Consider the following 17,964-nt stretch of genomic DNA (forward strand, 5'->3'; position numbering starts at 1 on the left):
TGAAATGTACCAGTCTGACAATGCAGTCAATGCTAGTGACCAGCTCAGGTACCATGGGCATTTAAAATACTTTGTCAGGTCAATTAGCCAACAGACTTATTACAGCACTGCAAATGGGACTGGCTGCTCCAGCTGCCCTGGGATATTCCAAACACAATACTTCCTATTTTCTTTCACTGCTGTATTTACAACTCAGTGTGGTGTTGTGCTAACTTGGCTGTGAATAGTCAATCCACAAAACAGTCGAATCTTCTTTTAAACATATGTAGTAAGAAATCCTAATTAGCATAACACCAGTATAAATGCTTATTTTTTGACTGTTATGAATAAATTCTGAATGTTCTCCTCTCTTTTGCTGACTGGAATGATTTTTTTTTTTCCCCCTCAGAATTAATATTTTATACTAATTCCAGAGGTAAGACTAAGTAACTCCCGCACAATTCAGGATGACTTCTCAACTTTAGTATTAAAACACACAATGTAATTATGAAGTTATAAACCACAGAAATAACATCAAGGTGTTAAAAAACACACACAATCGCTGCACAGTTGCACATCAACTGTTCCTGTAGAAAAATATGCAGTACTTCCAAAAAAGGTATCAGGTGACATCAGTGTTAGTAAGCAAAGGTACTGCTCTTGGGATAGCCAAGCTTGTCGAGGTTGGGCTGACAGGCAAACTGGATCATTGGTGGTGGCCCACACATGAGAATGAGGGTCTCACTGCCAGGGGGAGGCAGGTGGGCTTTCAGCATGTCTGCAGTGACAAAGCCAGAGCTGTACTTCCAGTCTGCAACAAAGAAATTAATTCAATTACTCGGAATCTCTATACAGGCTGAAACCTCTTTAAAGCTCATTAAGTAGATGGAGAACCATGTTATGGCACCATCACTGCAAGCCAGGAAAGGGTTAAATTTCTCACTCAGCCCAAACCTAGCGATCCCCTTCCACAGGGACAACAAGCATGTAGATAACAAGGATTTGGTTGATAAGACAAAGAGGTCTTAAAACAATGAATTATAAAATTTAAAAGAAATGAGCAGGTAGGAATAAAAAGGAAGAGTGAATCAGCTTTTCCAGTGATGAGGGGTCACCCAGTGGCAGGGAGAGGTATTGAGACCTGTTTGTTTGGGTTTTTTTTGAGATGTAGTGGTGAGGTGACAAAATTTAAGGTCAACAAAAGCTCTGCCATGTCATTTAATGATAGGAGAAAACAAATTAAAAGAGGAAAGAAATGCTAAATTATTTCAAGCAGTAGTATTATTGAATGCATCTGCCATTTGAAGTGAGCCAAGAAGGAAAATGATGCTTAATCCTTAATACATGGCAGCTCTGTTTCACCAGAATCTAATCTGGAACTGCTGCAAAACAAGGATGTGCACATATTTACAGGTATTAAACAATTTAGTGCCCACAACATGCTAACATAACCTGATTTGGGAGATAGCCCAAAACAGAGCTGAACTTTTGATGGAAACTCCCAAAAACTGGAATACATAAAAAGATGCACGAACACACCTGACCCAAATGAGGTTAATTATGAGCTTCCACTTTTTAAGGCCCACCTGGCTTAGATCCCTTTTTAAAACAGGGTGAGGGGTAAGGGTTGTTCCTGAGGAGTTTCAAAGTGTAAGACAAGAACACTTGACATTACTCTGCTGTCCCCTTGAGCACAAGTGACAGGGATAAGCAAAGGCATTTCCATGTGTCCCTACCTTTTGGAGGTCTGTCCAGGGTGTACCACAGCACAAACTGCTCAGGATGCCTCTTGGCAATGTCTTCTAGCTCAGCTCTCAGCAATATATCATTTTCTGTCTGCAAAAGGAGAGTGCTGGTTAGCTCCAAACCATCCCAGGAGCCCTCTGCTGGGAGCTCATCTGCCATTCAAAACAAATGCAATGATAAAAACTATGCTAATCAAGAAAGTAATTGGTATTTTGCCCCTTCCATGATAGCTATTATCAGGCTTCTGTAAAGAAAAACAAACTGTGAGACTTAGTAGCCACCTAAACACAGTCCTAAAGATGGAAATTAGAACTTTTTAATCCAGGCTAAAATCACAATGAGCTGGATTTGTCCCTGACCCTGGCAAATGTCCCTGGACCAGCATGGTGAAGGTTAGCTGTACAAAAAGATTAGTGGAAACAAATCCTGTTTCCTTGAAATCAGTGAAGGACTAAGATGAGCAGAGGGATCAGGATCTGGTTACTGTATTTACTCCCTAATGTAGGAATTAAGTCAAACTATGAGGAGACAGCTGTGTGTGAAATAGTATGAAACATGGGCCATCAGTTGAAAAAGTTCAGAGCCCAGCAAAACCAAGTAGGCTATTAAAGAAGAGCAAAGAGATGGCTCAGAACACTCACCTGATTAGCAAAAAGGAGGTAACATTTTGTGGAGTCCTTAGGATCATTTGTGATCTGACGGATCAGCTGCAACATAGGAGTTATTCCTGTTAAAAACCAAAATGGTTAAAGTGGGTATTTCTTTCCATGGCTACAGTTTCACTGTTAATGCTGCCTCCCTTCAGTCTTCAATGGGATCTCAGTCTGCACAGGGCTAAACACTGCTGGATTTCTAATCCATATGGAGTGCAGAGATTGGGGGTTTCTATTATGACAAACAGTTCCCACAATTCTCGTATGCAGGGATGTTCTCTTCAGGATTCTCCATCACATAATTATACCCCTCAAGACATTCTCTTAAAATTCTTTTTGCCACTGATGAAGTGAGTTCTCTGAGCTCACAAGGTAAATTAGGATTCAAACCCTCAGGTTGCCACTCCCCAGGACTGAGCTCAAACCACTGGAATGCCTCAGTGTTGCCACCATGAAAAGAAATTAATGAAATGAAATGAAATGCAGGTGTGAATACTCTGCTACTAAAGTACAGTGGTAGTCCTCACATCTATCCAAAAAACATTTACATTCTCTAGACACCCCACATGATGGGACTAGTTTTACCTGTTCCTCCAGCTATCATCCCAAGGTGCTTTGCAAACTTTTTCTCTGCTTCAGACTTCTTATTTGGCTTGATAAGAAAGGTACCTAGAAGAAATATTCCAAACCTTTAGGTACATTAGCTTACAAACAAACATGGACACAAATTCCATGGGAATAAATGACCACAGGTGATCAATTAATTAAAAAAAAATCTGGAAATCCCTCCCTTCTGCTGAGATAGAGTCATCAGGAGAGAGGTCAGCATCCAGAGAAGTGCTGAGCATTCTGAGGTGAGATTTAAGTGCACAGCTCCTCTCAGTCAAGATCAGTGCAAAATCTTTCACTTGTATCCTACAAGAGGATTACTTCTCTGAGCTTATTTCCTCACAGTCAACTCAGACCTGGTTTTAATTATGAAATGGAGCTGGCTCTCAGTTAGCTGGTTATTCAGTAACAGCACTGAGATTCTCAGAGGACATTTTAAGCCACAGCCTCACTTGCTTCAGAAGCATCTGGAGCATCTCCCCCCATATATTTAGCGGAGGTATTTTATTTCCAGTGCAGACTTCTCAGTCATATAATGCAATAACAATTTTTTCATATTTATAGTCCCAGGAGTGAGACACTCATCAGTTATTCCATACACAAAGTACTCTTTCCCATCATACCAACTCTGACAGGCTCATGGCCAAGTCTAGGAAAGGTGGTTTTTCCTCTTTTCCACTTAAAAGAAAAAAGATTCTCTACAGCTGTCAAGTTTTATAAAACATCTCTGAAAATAACTAATACCTCTCTTTTGCTCTCCCACCTTTGTGTCACAGTACCTGTCCCCTTATAGACCAGGAGTCCATTTGGCCCTCTGAAATCAATGGTATCTCCAATCTTCATGTTATCTAGATACTGGGACATCTTCCCACCTTCTGGAAACTTGGGGTTCACATTTTTGTGGTAGACCTGTAAGAACAATTATTTGCACATTATCAACCTCTAACCTTCCTACAGACAATACCTGCAGAACACAATTCTGCAGGTCTGAAATTCAACACCTGAGGAATAAATCCAGGCAATTCTTTGCTCTCAGTTATCTCTTGAGCCTTGCAACAGGAAGCAGCCAAAATAAGTAAAATGTGCTATTGGGCACATGTCCCTCTGCTCCCTGCAAACAGCCAGGATAACAGGGATGGGTGGCAGGCAGATTATGTACTGCAGCCCTCATTTCACTACTGCCTTATGTCACCCCATTTTTGTAGCTGTTCCTTCTGAAAACAGCATTGCTGAATCTTTTCCTTCTAAACTTTTCCTAGTCAGCCACACAACAGCTTTCTCAGCTTTCAAAGCATGCAAGAAGCATTAAGCAGCTCATAACAATTCACCACCCTTGTAACGCAAAAAAACAGAACATGCAAAAAATAATTTAAAAAAAAACCTGGATTTTTGCCTAAGGACAAACTCTATCATAGAAAAGGATTAGGAAATACACAAGTCCTGGGATCAGATAATCCTGCATCCCCTAGCTTAAAGGATTTCCCTTGTGTGACTTGTTTTCTGCTCAAAGCTGTTTGCATTAAGCAGTAGCAGCAGCACAGGCATCCAGAGGGAGAGAGATCAGTATCCATGCCCTGCTAAGTAAAAGATATTAAGGAAATTCCTAAAGTATTGCCAGGGAAGTGATTCTCTCCTCCCTCTACTCTTCCTCTGCCATCCTTCAGTGCCACACAGCAGATACACAGGATATAACTTACTATTCAAGGGAAATGAGTTGTTTGCCATGCAGCCACCCTATGTGAAAAATATGAGATTTGATGAAAATTAAATTTAATAAAATTTGAATGAAAGACAATGAAATTTGATTACTAAATCAAAACAAACTATCTCACAAAAATGAAGTGCTTGTCCTCCTTCCAGCTAGCAACTTATCTCTATTAAAGGAAACCAAAATTTACCTTTATAATTAAATCAACATAACCTTTTGCCTCGTCACTGGAAACAGGGGTATAGGCTCGAACCACCAGATTCCCATCGATTTTTGCAGAAAGGTAAACATGCTGGCCTGGGGAGAAAGAATTACAATCTGATTATCTTTTTCATCCCTGGAGGACAAGAGAGAAAGGCAGGTATTGTAAGCTGCTTGTGTGTAACGTGCATGTGTAACACATGCAATGACAGAGGAAATCTTTGCCATATAAATGCTGCATGAAACATTCAGCTTCTTCTTTCAGCACAGAGCAGGCATCTCCCAGGAAGTAATACAGTTTCAGGATCTTATTCCTCAATTCTTAAGAATGAACCTGGATAAACACATGCACTGCAGAGCGTATCTCAGCTGGTTTACCATTTGTCTAGTTAATTCCATTACTCTTTCCCATACAAGCCAGAAGAGAGTTTGGAGAAAAACAGGCAGCATGCAAGGACATGCTCAGAGCATGGAATGGGATGACCCTGACACCCCATACAGCTCAGGGAACTGCCAAACAGTGCAGAACAAACAGAACCACATCTGCAGATCAGAGAGAGACTTTCCCCTTCACAGATTTTCACGGATTCAAGGTCCAAGGTTCAGTGCCATCAGTGTTCCAGGGCACAGGAAAGAAGGCCAATCCTAGGCTGAAGTTCGTGCTACAGAACTCCAGATAAAGTTGCACGGAAATGTGTGTAATTCAAAGGTAAGTGCGTGCACAGGAAAGGCTTCCCAGGCAGCAGAGTTGTCCCCTTTCTCCTTTACAAGTGTGACTGTATTTGCCAAAACCATGAGAGCATTTGCCAATAGACTGAGGGGACCAGACGGAAGTAAAACGCAAATAAGAAATATGAAAAAGCTTTGACATATACCACTCTTCCTTATATCCTGACTGGTGACAAATTCCATCAGGCTCAGTTCAGTCTCATTGCTCTATTTCTAATCTACACCACACAACAGGACAAAGCACCCATGAAAGACCAGAAATACAAATCCTCTGGGAAACCTGACATTTCTCTCTGAGACAGCAGCATTCAGATGCAGCTTTCAACTCCTTGCTTTTTGAGCCTTAAATTCACAATCCAAGAACCGTGAGAAACCAGAAATACAAGTAATTGTTTACAGTACTTACCTACAGGTAATCCTAATATATGATTCGTTGAGGGCAGCCCAAATCTGAATTTCTTAGTATCATGACTGATTTCCTAAAAAACCAAAGTTCAAATGAGGTCAGCATCACCACTACTTTGAATTTCAAACTCTACTCAACACAATATGCTTCAGCAAGCCTGCTCTTTGTTAGCATGCAAGCCAAATGCTGGGAAAGGACACAGAAACGGCTTTGAAAAACAAAGCTGAAAAAGCCAGGAGTTTCAGAAGCAGTCTTCTCCTCTTTACTTCCACAAGGAGTGACTTTTGCTTGCCTGGACAATGCCTACAGCAGCTTTGCATAGATAAAACCAGGAAACTCTGTGCCCAATGCCAGTGAGCACATGGCATGCTTGTAGACAAAGATCAGGCCACACAGCCGTGCAGAGGCTCAGGCTGCCGAGCTTGCTTCTCATGGTGCGCCCACGACAGGAACCGAGGGAGGCACACAGCCGGCAGGCAAACATGCAAAGCACCGTGAAACACGCCATAAACGCTTTTACACACCCTGCTCGACCCTGGGGGCATCACAGCGTGGCTGGGGGGCCACAGCCATCCTTGGACGGCTCCGTGCCCTTCTCCGGGGATTCGATCCCTGCGGTAGCCCACGGCCAGGAGCCTCCCGGGCCAGCGCACCTACTGCCCTCGGAGCCCCGATGCCCCATGTCCCCAGAGCCCCGGGCACCTCCTTGTCCAGCAGCCGCAGCGGGTACTTGGCCAGCGGGTCCTGCAGGGTGACGGGGCCGCTCGGCCTCCGCGCCGTCCCTCGGAGCAGCAGCAGCAGCAGCGCCGACGCCGCCACCACGGCCACGGCGATGGCTACAGGCGCTCCCTGGCAGGAGGGAAAGGGCAGGCGGTGAGGGCACGGCGGCCGTGAGGGCACGGTAGCACGGCCCCGGCCCCGGCCCGGTTCTCACCGCAAACGCCTCCATGGCGGCCTCGCCCGCAGCTCCCGCCGCACCGGGCCCGCTCAGACCCGGCCGCGCAGAGCCCGCCTCGCGGTTCCTCCTCGGGTTCCTCCTCCCGGTTCCGCCTCCTGATCTGTCCTCGGGCTCCTCCTCCCGGTTCCACCTCCTGATCCGTCCCCGGGTTCCTCCTCCCGGTCGCTCCTCCCGGGGCAGGGCGGGGCTGGGCCCGGGCCCTGCGGGAGCCGCGTTCCGCCCTCAGCCCGGGCGGGTCGCGCTGCCCCGGAGCCGGGTGCTTGGTTTGACAGAATCGATGAGTTGGGAAAGAGCTCTGGGAGCACCGAGGCCAAAGTGTGACCGGGCACCACGGTGTCAACCAGCCCGTGGCGCTGAGTGCCGTGTCCGGCCTTTCCTTAATTAACAGAGCGTCAGCAGGTAACTTGTGACTGCTCCAACACACGTGAAAAGCTTAAGTCTCAGTTCAGGTAAATCAGCAGTAAATTCCCCAGGGTAAGTATCAGCTACTCTGCAATCTGTTCATCGGCCCAAGAAACCTGCATGCTCCCACCAAATTTTGTTTTCAATGACATTTGTGCTTTGGGAATGTTTTACAATGGGATCCATCAGAACTGTTCTTTTGACAGTCACACAATGAAAATGGGGAGCTCTGAAAAAAAAGAAGAATAAAACGGTAAACTCTGCAAAGATCATCAACGAAGACAAGTTTACAGCCTGTCAAAGCGGACTCAGCTGCCACCAGGTGTCAGTTCCTGCTCCTCTACTTCCTCCCAACCCAGAGAAATGAAGCTGCAAAGCCACAGCAAGGAAAACATTCATCCACACATGAAATGCAGTAGAGAGTGGAATAATAATAATAATACAACTGGAAGAAATAAGATTTTCAGAAGTTACTGCTGATTTAAGTTCGTTTCTTTTTTGGGCATTTAGCTGGGGATATTTTAAACAGCCAAGATCTCAGGGAGTGCTGGACACCCAAATATAAAAATGACACCTTGGAAAAGACCTCAAATGAATCATCTAACAATAGCAAAAGGATTCATTTAATGGTTGTTTTGTTGGGGTTTTTTCATACATACCACTACTATTAATATTCTTCTTGATCCAGTCAAAAAAAAACCCTAACATTGGTGTATTCTCATGGGTAGTTCTTCCTTCCACATCCCAAGGCCCAGCTAGTGATTCCATGGAGAGTGTAAAAAAAAGGAGAAACTAATGGGCCTCCAGAATCACCCTGTGAAAAATACCAATCACTTGTTTTTAAAATTTTAAAAGTTGAATAATAATAAAATGGTTATAAAAATAGTAATATAATTAGAGTAATAATAATTTGGACAATTTGGATTAGGACAAAACGAGAAAATAAAAACAAAAAGTTACGGATGATCCGGGTTCCTTTTCTGGGCAAAATAAGCCTGAGAAAGGGCCCAGGTTAACAGAGGATTAACCCTTAAAAGCAACAGCCTGTTGCATATCCATACACCTCATCCATGATGCATCAATTCCATTCAAACAAAGGATTCTGTCTGGTCAGTGTCAGCCTCTTCCTCTGAATCCTGATGGCATCTTCACGGCTGAGCAAGGCAGGAAGAAGTTTCTTTTTTCTGATAAGGGAACAATAAATTCTTTTTCTCTGAAAGATTTAGGTGTCCTGTGGCTGCTATCTCAGTGTGAGTCCTCTCTTTAAAAAAAGTATCTTACATAGCACAGTTTTTATTTTAACATCATGTTATAACCTAAAACTATATCTAACACACTACTTAAGAAAATTAATGCAGCATAACTTTTTAACATAACATATATAATATTCATTTTAATATTTGCAAAAAGCCTATCATAAAATACGCATTTTTCACAACCATGCACAAGGACAAAGGAACCTTGTCCCAAGCCAACATCACTCCTGCTGTTTTTAAAACCTCAGTTCAGCAAGGAGAGGTCCCAGCTGCTCACATGCTTGGGGTTTTCAATTTTTAGAAGACAAAGGCACAACCTTTGTTCGAGGGAAGTAACTCTTTTTGCAATATGGGTAATTAAGATTTGACTGCTAAGGAGTCTTTCACTGTGAATCACCACAGCTTGTTTTCAAGAAAATAGCTTTGGGAGCTGTTTTCCCTTCCCTTTCTAGAACCCACCTGGCCCAAGGGTAACTTAGTCCTTGCCTTCCTCCAGAGGGAATCGTGCACAGATCATCCCCAGGGTCACTTTCCTGGCAAGGTTTATGTAATAGCTCTAACATATGTCAGGTGCCAGGATGAGGACTTCCAGTTGCCGCAGTTTTTTCCCCTTTTCTCTGCCTTGAGTTAAAACACATCATCCAGTAGAGGCATGAATTAGTGGTTCCAGAAGGAAGCTTTACTCCTCTCCTTTTCAAATGGTCTCAATCTAAATTACCTGATTTCTCTCCTCCCACCCATGTCCCTTCACGTCTAGCTGAGCTTACACAAGTGAAAACTTTTTAACATCTGTTCTCCAAAAAAACTAACATATAGACAGAAGGACTGTTCCAGCACAAAATGTGGTATTTAAAACACAGCCAAAACATGCCCAAGCAGCAAAGACTGCATACCTGCTTCAGGTGTACCCCACCCTGTGACCACACACATCCTCGAGGGCTGCAGCACCTCCTCCCTGGCAGGGAGGCACTCTGGGAGCACGGAGGGGGTGAATTCCAAGAGCTCAGCCAGTTGCAGCAGGACAGTGTCAGAGTCCAGAGTGGTCTCATTGAAATTTGGGTGTATAAAATACTGCTTGATTGATCTTTTCTAGGAAAGCAAAGACAGCGACATTTTCTGAAAGACTTGGGAATGTGAGCCTTTAAGTAACTGGTTTTGTAAATGTCCAAGATGCCTTCAGAAGGGGACACATTTAAAAGCAGCTCCAGAAACCACCAGCTTTCTGATATTAACAAGCAAAGGTTATGCATCTGTGGCATGGAACTGGGAACATGCAGAAAACCTCATCCACCAAGGGTAGGAAGAGAGTCTTGGAAAAAACATTTATCCAGTGTGAGCAAAGTGGCAACTTGTGCCCTAATCTTTCTTTCTTGGTGACAGTCACCAGTGAGCACAAAGACAATACACCTCTCTGGGATTCTGAGCTTTGGAGCTCAGTGAAGGCACAGATCTGTGCTGACAGACACACAAAAGCTGTCGTGTAAATGCAGATTAGGATCAGCGTTCAGGCTGTTGGATTGCTTCATCATGGAGAACTTGGGAATCACATTTACATTAAAAACTATTTTGAAAGATTGGCTCGTATCAATCAATCTGCTGGATAGAAGCAGCGGGCTGCAGGGACACACCATGCAGTTACGGACATTCCCAGGGGAGGGCTCATCCCACTGCACTCACCTGGAATGAAGGCAGTGGGCAGCTGTGACAACCCATTCTTGGGAAAGGACTGCTCCTCCACAGATGTGCTCACCTGCAGTTTGCACACTGGCCTGCCAAGGCCACGAGTAGGACACAGCTTCTTCACCTCCAGTTATCCTACTGAAGAGGAACCTGGGCTGATTTGAGGGCATTCCACAAGCATCCTCTGAAACAGAAAGCACTGATGTTCCAAGAAGTCTTTAGAGGTTAGGTTAAGACTGGGAGAAATAAAGAACTTCCAGTTAAGGGCAACCCCACAGCTTTTCAAGCTCCCCCTCCTCCTTTTTTGCTAAATCTTCCAATTTCTCTAATTTAATAGGATCCAAATATTTTGACTGCCGTGAGGAGATGATCCTAGCAAAAACAGAGCTTCACCAAGATGAAAGCTACCATTTAACTTCGGAAGTTTTAGCCTCAAACCTACAATGAACAGGGGCTCATCCAGTTTTCTATAGACTACTAGAGGGGGAAAGGGCAGCTCTAAAATGCTGATTGTTATTTTCAACTACTCTGTAGTCTTTGCAATTGTTTTCACCAAAGGAAGCAGGTGTAAACTGACATAGAAGCTGAAATGTTATTGAATTGCTGTACATCACTTAGGAAGATGAAGGAAACAAGAAAAATTAGTTTCTGCCAAAGTCAAAGCATGTAAATGTCATTGTGCATATTTTTATTTCCTCAAAATATCTTACTAAAAAAATCTGGACCAACTGCAACCATTAGGTATTTTGAGAATTTATAGTCCAAAAGGTACTCTCCATTCCCATGAAGAAAGCACATCTGAGGGTGTCTTACCTGTTATAACCTTTATTTCTTCTTCAGTAACATTCATGTTTTCAAAATCTTCTTCTTTAGTTGAATTCAAAATATTTAAATCTAGAAAATTAAAGTGGCGAGTGTGTTAGCAGGATGTCTTGAGTAATACTTGTATTATAGAATAACTTTTATTTCCTTATTTACTTTTGTAGAAGAAGCAGATTTCTGTGGTAGGGATGTGTGCTATTACAGCATTAAAGTGCTATCCAGAATGTGCCACAAGCACAACTCTCAGGTTTTGGCCAGATTCATTGTTTGTCTTCACCATTCACTAGGCCTTTGTTTAATGCCTGAAGAGGTTCTCAATCCTTTTTTTCATTGAAACAATTTGTTAGATGAGACTCTCCTAGAGCAAAATAATTCTGAACAGCTATTCCCACTGAACAGCCCTTTGTGCTGCCCCAAGGAGGCATTTTCCCAAGTTTCTATTTAGTTTTCTGTTCCCTATTACATGAAGAAAGGAGACTGTAGCTCTGAATCCTCCAAAGGTCTCTGTTTCATCAGGGTGGAAGACAACCAGCATCACAGCAGAGGAGCTTGGAGCAGGTGCTGGTAGGGCAAATCCACAGGACTCAACTGAAAATGAGAAAGCAAAGGCCCACTAAAAAATTAGCAGGTACTTTTTATCCTTCTCTCTTTCAACAGTGGGTGCACAATATTCTGTATATTCCAGCTTTCAGACAGGAAGGTGAAAAGTAACCATGACCAAGAGATAAGCAGGCTGAGGCTGAAGGACTGATCTGTTCCTGGCAGCCTGTTCAGAAGTTTCCTCACCAGAACAAGGAGTCTCTGGCATCATTTCACAACAGGCTATTGCAGCACCCACGAACTTCCTTACAAATGAAACACCCCAGCTACCTGATTTTCCCTAATCTAAGCACCAGCTTCAAGCAAGTGCTGAAAACAGGTTTTTTGGGATAAGATTTCCTCTCATTCATTATAAGCCAAGTGGCAAAAATTTTAAAATTACATGAATGATGGTCTGGAGTGATGAACAGCTGGACTCTGAAAAGAAGATGTCTTGGGTGCTTTGTGTGTGATCATTCTTATTGACTCAAATTACTGTGCTATGTATTTTCTGCACTGGAACCAATTCAGAACTGCATTTCACACAGAATTTAAACACTCAAAAATGGTTCTCTTCAATGTGGCTTTGCCTTTGTAAGTTGAGAAGAATTAGCAATACCTGCAAGCATTTTTCAAAACTGAAACTAGTACTATAACATTACCTGAGAGTCTACAAGCAAAATTTATTTACACTGGACAATAGGGCTAGTGAAAGTCATAAAATAAATAGAACATCCCCAAAATTAAAAATCAAAAGGCAAACCAATTTCCTCCTCTTTTCCCACATCTTCATACACATTCATGGCATCATAGGAGCAATCTTCACTCTCTTCTACTTCAAAAGGACTGGTATGTAAGCTTTTAATTAAGAAATGAAAGAGTGAAGCTTGTTGTGAAAGTCATATTGAAAGAATTCAAAGATCTACAGGGTCTTTAGGATTGTGAGTGATTCCTGCAAGGTTTGGTTTCTGTGACATTCAGACCTCTCACAGGTGATACATAAATATTGAATTTTCTAGAAGAATCTGTCATGATGAAATTTAACCCAGGAAATCCTATTTTACCATAACCTAAAGGACAAATTGAAACCTATCTGTCTTTTGGGATGGATAGTGATTCCTCTTAACTGCATCCAGCAGCATTATTCATGCTTATGTTGCTTGATCTTGTTTGTCCTTAGCTGTATCATTTCTTGTTAACTCAGTGGTGCCCATTTCCATCATGTAGACACAAGAAGGATTCATGTTATTCCTTAACTACGTGTCCTCTGGAGCACAGATAATCCACTGACAGCCTGCCAGGTTGCTGTAGTGCTCTGGGTAGTGCATACTCTCCAGCAGTCCTTCAAGGAGGACAGCCAGGGACTCACAGCCAGCATCTGGAAATCCAGGCAGACAAAAATGGAAAGAAAAAGTACCAGCTGGAAATGCTGTCAGAACAGGAACATCAGGAGTTCTTTTAAGACTCAGCTGGTGGCCCTCGGGCCCATCCTTATGGCTGGTGAACTGCTGTGCACCAAAAAACCAAACACAATCTCCAGGACGTGTTTTAGCCTCAGCTGCCTCCCTCAAGGTCCCCCCATGAAAGCATCATCCACACAGAAATACCACAGGAGTTTCCTCTGGTTTATTTTCTCTTGACATTTTTTCCAGGTCCCCACCCAAGAGTGTAGGCAGGCACATTACTTGGCTAAAACTTACCAGGAAGAATATCTGGTGTAAGAGCTTTGTAGGTAATGGAAAAACCAGTTCCATAATCCTCATCATTAGAAACAAATTTCAGCCTTATGCTATGGGAGCCAATCACAAGAGGTAATGGAAGATCTCCTCCACAGAATTTCCCTGAAACATAACAGTAGAGAATAATTACTGTTTAAAGCCTTCAGTTACTTGACCAAACTTGCATGTACCATTTTTAATATTCCTGCAAAACAGAAAAGAAAGACTTACAAACACTCTGGAAATGAGATATGATCAAATGAAATGCAATTGAAAAAAAAAACAAAAAAAACCCCAGAAAATCCAGAGATTTAGTGACTACAAGAAAGCGGTCTGGGAGGAGATGAGATGCAGTACAAAGGACCAAAGGGGCCAAAACTAACTTCACAGATGTTGCAAAAGCAGGTGAGAAAAACAAGGATGAAGACACAACTTGGAGGGGAAGATATGAGGGACATGGCATGGACACTTAAAAAAAAAAAAAAAAGAAAAGAAAAATCTTGGTCAAAGTGAAAGTCATCAAAAGGCATGGCATGCCATGCCATCAAGTGCAGGGACATGCACCAAAGCTTGCCCCAAATGATCACCACTGAAATTGCAAAATTTCATTTCCCTGCCCAAAAGGAAATTTAGCTATAAAATTTTAGGATTTTATAGCAAAGGGAAATTTGCTATTCATCCTTCTACCTTCCTTATTAATCCATTAGCCCAGATTAATTCACACTATAAAAAATTGAAAATGATTGACACCAGAAATGTGATACAGTTCCCTACCAGGCATTTTCCAACCTCTTCACCTCCCACACTCTTTTTCTTTTATTTCAGATCCTGTGTCTCAATGCACTAATCAAGCAAGTGAAGCAATCAACCACCTCCTCATGGAGTGCCCTTGCTGTTCGAATAAGGAGTGCTCTGACTGGTTATAGATCTCAAAGGTCTTTTCCAACCTGAATGATTGTTTCAAAGAACAAGGGGACAAAAACTCACCCACGAGTCTGTCATCTTTGAATAGACTGATAAAGAATCATAGTCACAGAATGTTTCTGGCCAGAAAAAGTGGGAGAAATGAAGCCATATGTAATTCCCTTCTGGCACAAATAGAGTCCATACACATAATCTGGAATAAGACATCAGTTCCTATTCATAAAAATGCAACCAAAACCTACACTTGTATGGGGAATATTCTCTGGGGGAAGACTCTTTTCTCTGCTTACTGATGGTTTTATAGAGCTGTTCAGGCCTTCCAGGAAAATGTAATTCCCCTTTACTCTTGCAGAGTTTGACATCCTGAAAACTACAAAACACTGTGAGTTAAATCATAATGGAAGGAATTAGGTTTGACACATATGCAGTCAGCTGTTCCACCAAAAATCTCAAACATCTGGAGGATATTGTGAGACAGTGTTGCTCAGCTGCACTTTGTTTCTGTTGGCAGACTGATGCTGCGTCTTTTCACTCTTTTATTTGGAATTCTGGAAAAATCAGCTTTAAATCCCATCATCTGGGAGCAAGAATGAAGCCCTGCCAATGGACTCACATTTTTTTGTAAAGGGTAGTGCTTATTTCTTACCTTAAAGAAACTCTTGGCTACGTGAAGATTTCAGTAGAAATAATTTTCAGTGAGGAAAAATGGATACCCTGGAGCATAACAAAATTGTTCATGGCAGCCCATCTGAAATAATGTCCTTGGTTATGTTACAGCAGGAGACTTCTGCAACAGTTCAATGTGCTGTTAAAAATTACTTTAATAGAAGAAGCAGAAGCTTTCCTCTTTGGTCAGGTATCAGCAGAAACACAACACCACAAAAATCATCTCTCCTTGGCCACCCTTCTGCTTGCAAGGTAACCCAGCGAGAGCAGCATTTATCAACAGCTGTGTAAGCACAAACAAATTTAAGGAGTCAAGTACTTATTGGATTATTGCACCTGCAGCATCCTGGGAAAACCAATAAAAACTGGCAAAAATGTTTTCGAAAAGGTTTCTTCCTTTGTAAATTCCAACTATTTTGGGGAGGGCTTTTTATGCTTTGACACAAAATGGGGAAAGTCACGAACTCACCTGTGGAGCTTTTCACTTTCAGATCTAATGAAGGAGGGATAGGGGAGAGGGGGGGGAAGAAGAATAGATTGCTGCAGTTTCATTTTCACAATTTATTTTGTCCATGTGAAATGGCAATTTTGTACAGCTGGCACTGAGGCAACTCTCAGTGGTTTTTGGGGACGTAGTGCCTAAAATAAACTAGGGCTTGGAATCAAAACTTCCCTGCATGTTCAGGGAATGCTGACATTGGAATAAACATTTCTGGAGTAGCCACTCCGGAAGGAACCATGCTTTGACAGGCCACTACTCAGTCTGAGCAGCACTTTTTCAGAAGCTAAACCCTTTTCATTTTTCTCTGACATTGTGGGGGTTCCTTCTTTGAATCATCAATTGAAGATGGTTTCTAATAGGAAATTTTATTTTTCTCCTCACCATTTTTTTTCTTCTCATTGACTAAACCGCTTAAATAACTCTCCCTCAGTTTTTCAGTTCTCTGTGTAAGTTTTAACACCGTCTCCAAATCCCTTTAATGAAATTAGCCCAAACTAGAAGAAAATGTCAATTCTGTTTCTTATAACTCTCAGTAGAGTTCACCCCTGCCATTTATATCCCCAGCTCCATGACTTTGGCAATGGTGCCTGATGGTCACACCCTGTTCCCCAGCACAGACGGAATTCATGGCCTTTTGGGAAGAGTGAACAAAAGCACTTCTGAGCGTGACTTGTCCCCATGTTGTTGTCAAATGTCTGATCCAACATGTTTTAGTTGAGAAAAATGACAAGTGACTTCAAAGAAGTGCACATGGAATCTCTGATACTTTCAACTGGTGAATTTGCACTAAAAAAAAGGTAAAATTCCAATAAACATGCTAATTGGCTAGCTGCATAAAAGGATCATTCTTAAAAAAAAAAAAGAGTCCAAGTAGGAAGTAAAGTATTTACAATGCTCTCAATTTGGTTTTGACAGCTACCTGTCACTAACACTTCAAGGGACTCTGAAATGCTGCAGTGCTTTGACAGGAAATCATGTAAGTTCTGTATTCTGAGAAAAGAAATTAAATAAAAACAAATAAAATGTTCTGAGACAGAGGATTGGTAACAAGCAAGGGACGCATTACTGTGGAGACTTAATTACCAGCACTCACCATGCTGAGGTCTGGGGATATTCCCAGGGATCCTCTGTTGTAATGTTTGTTTTTTTCACTCCCTCTCCTGCTGCAGGCACATTCCATCCCCAGGAGATGACATCAGCAAGGCTCCAGGCCCCAGGCTTGCCTTGACACAAAAGGGGTCTCCCTGGAAAAAAGCCCAGCAAAATGCCAGGAGACACAGCTTGTACAGCTGAGCAAGGCTTAGTTTGTTGGGGTCTCTTTTGTGCCTTACTAAAAGCCTGCAACACATGGGACAGTGAGTTTTAAAAGAGCTGTAAAGGCACACACATTTCTGGGGTGTTTAGTCAGGATTGTCAAGAGGGGGAGAGACAGATTAATTCCCTCATGGGTTCATCTCTGATGTGCTTGAGCATGTAAAAAAGGAGTGAGGAACAATCACTTAACCTTTATCCCACTTCCTTTTCTTCCTGTAATCCAAATCTTTCTCCTTTCATCCTCTGGATCTTTCCAACATTAATTAGTTTATCAAGTGTTCTGAAGTTAGAAAGCCCTAAGCATTATTGCGCTGGAGTACATTGCAAAATTGCTCTCAGGAACCGGTCCTACAACCCATACAATAATTAATATGGAATCATGTCATTAAGTGCATTGCTCCATAGGGGACTTTTGAAAGAATTCCTACATCCAAACCTCCCAGTTTACAATGAATTTGTTTACTTTATTTACAGTGCCAGCTGTGGTTCTGCTGCAGCAGGATCCTGCACAAGGGGGGAGTTTTCCTCTGCAGCTCCAGGGCTGCTGGAGATAGGCCTGCTCTCCCTCTGGGAATGCAGGGCAGGAGAAAGCTGCTCCTCTGGGAATGCAGTGGGAAGGCTGTTTCTGGTGTTCCAAACCTCAGATTGTATCCAGGTAGGAATGCTTGGCTCCTCCCCTGGGCGGAGCATTCCCCCATGGGATGATGGAATTTGATCAGCCCTGCAGGGACACTCCCTGGCCAGGGACAGAAGAGATCTCCTGGAGGGAGGATTGGCTGTGGGAGGGATAAAGAAAAAACTGCCCAAAGAACAGAAGAGAACTGCCCCACCTCTGACAGATGGGAACAGAGCACACACCCCCATTTCCAACCAAAGACACCAAATTTAATAGAGCATGGTTCTTCTGCACACCATGACTGAAGTCTTTGCTGTAAAATACTGAAACCCTCTCTGAAACTTTTTTTTTTTTGAGACAAAATGAATTTACCATGGCATGCTTTGCTAGCAACTTTCCCAGGCAGATCTACACTTGGAAATAGAGTTCACATGGAGAGAATATCAGTTGCTATTTGCCCCAACAATTTCTACAGCTTTTGAGGAGGCAAAACTTT

At 42.6% G+C, this 17,964-nt stretch overlaps 2 protein-coding genes across 2 annotated transcripts; both read right to left on the reverse strand.

The window, feature by feature from the left end:
• Positions 1–26: 26 nt before the first annotated feature.
• Positions 27–7,111, reverse strand: CYB5R2 (cytochrome b5 reductase 2). Its single transcript, XM_084207559.1, has 9 exons — positions 6,966–7,111; positions 6,734–6,880; positions 6,032–6,104; positions 4,886–4,992; positions 3,767–3,896; positions 2,964–3,047; positions 2,367–2,452; positions 1,716–1,815; positions 27–790 (listed from the first exon to the last, which is right to left on the reverse strand). The coding sequence occupies exons 1-9, from the start codon at positions 6,978–6,980 to the stop codon at positions 618–620; spliced, it is 915 nt and encodes a 304-aa protein (XP_084063685.1). The 5' UTR covers positions 6,981–7,111; the 3' UTR covers positions 27–617.
• Positions 7,112–7,490: 379 nt separating this feature from the next.
• Positions 7,491–16,634, reverse strand: OVCH2 (ovochymase 2; the record flags this gene model as incomplete). The annotated part of the gene is given in 13 exon segments (XM_084208755.1): positions 7,491–7,620; positions 10,325–10,511; positions 11,141–11,228; positions 11,613–11,737; positions 12,492–12,574; positions 12,989–13,106; positions 13,429–13,569; positions 14,434–14,454; positions 14,457–14,563; positions 14,661–14,668; positions 14,674–14,750; positions 15,506–15,529; positions 16,622–16,634. Coding segments are annotated over 13 exon segments (1,122 nt in total).
• Between the last annotated feature and the right edge of the window lie 1,330 nt (positions 16,635–17,964).

This window comes from Fringilla coelebs, assembly GCF_963513975.1.
Source record: "Fringilla coelebs genome assembly, chromosome: 6".
Classification (NCBI taxonomy): Eukaryota; Metazoa; Chordata; class Aves; order Passeriformes; family Fringillidae; genus Fringilla; species Fringilla coelebs.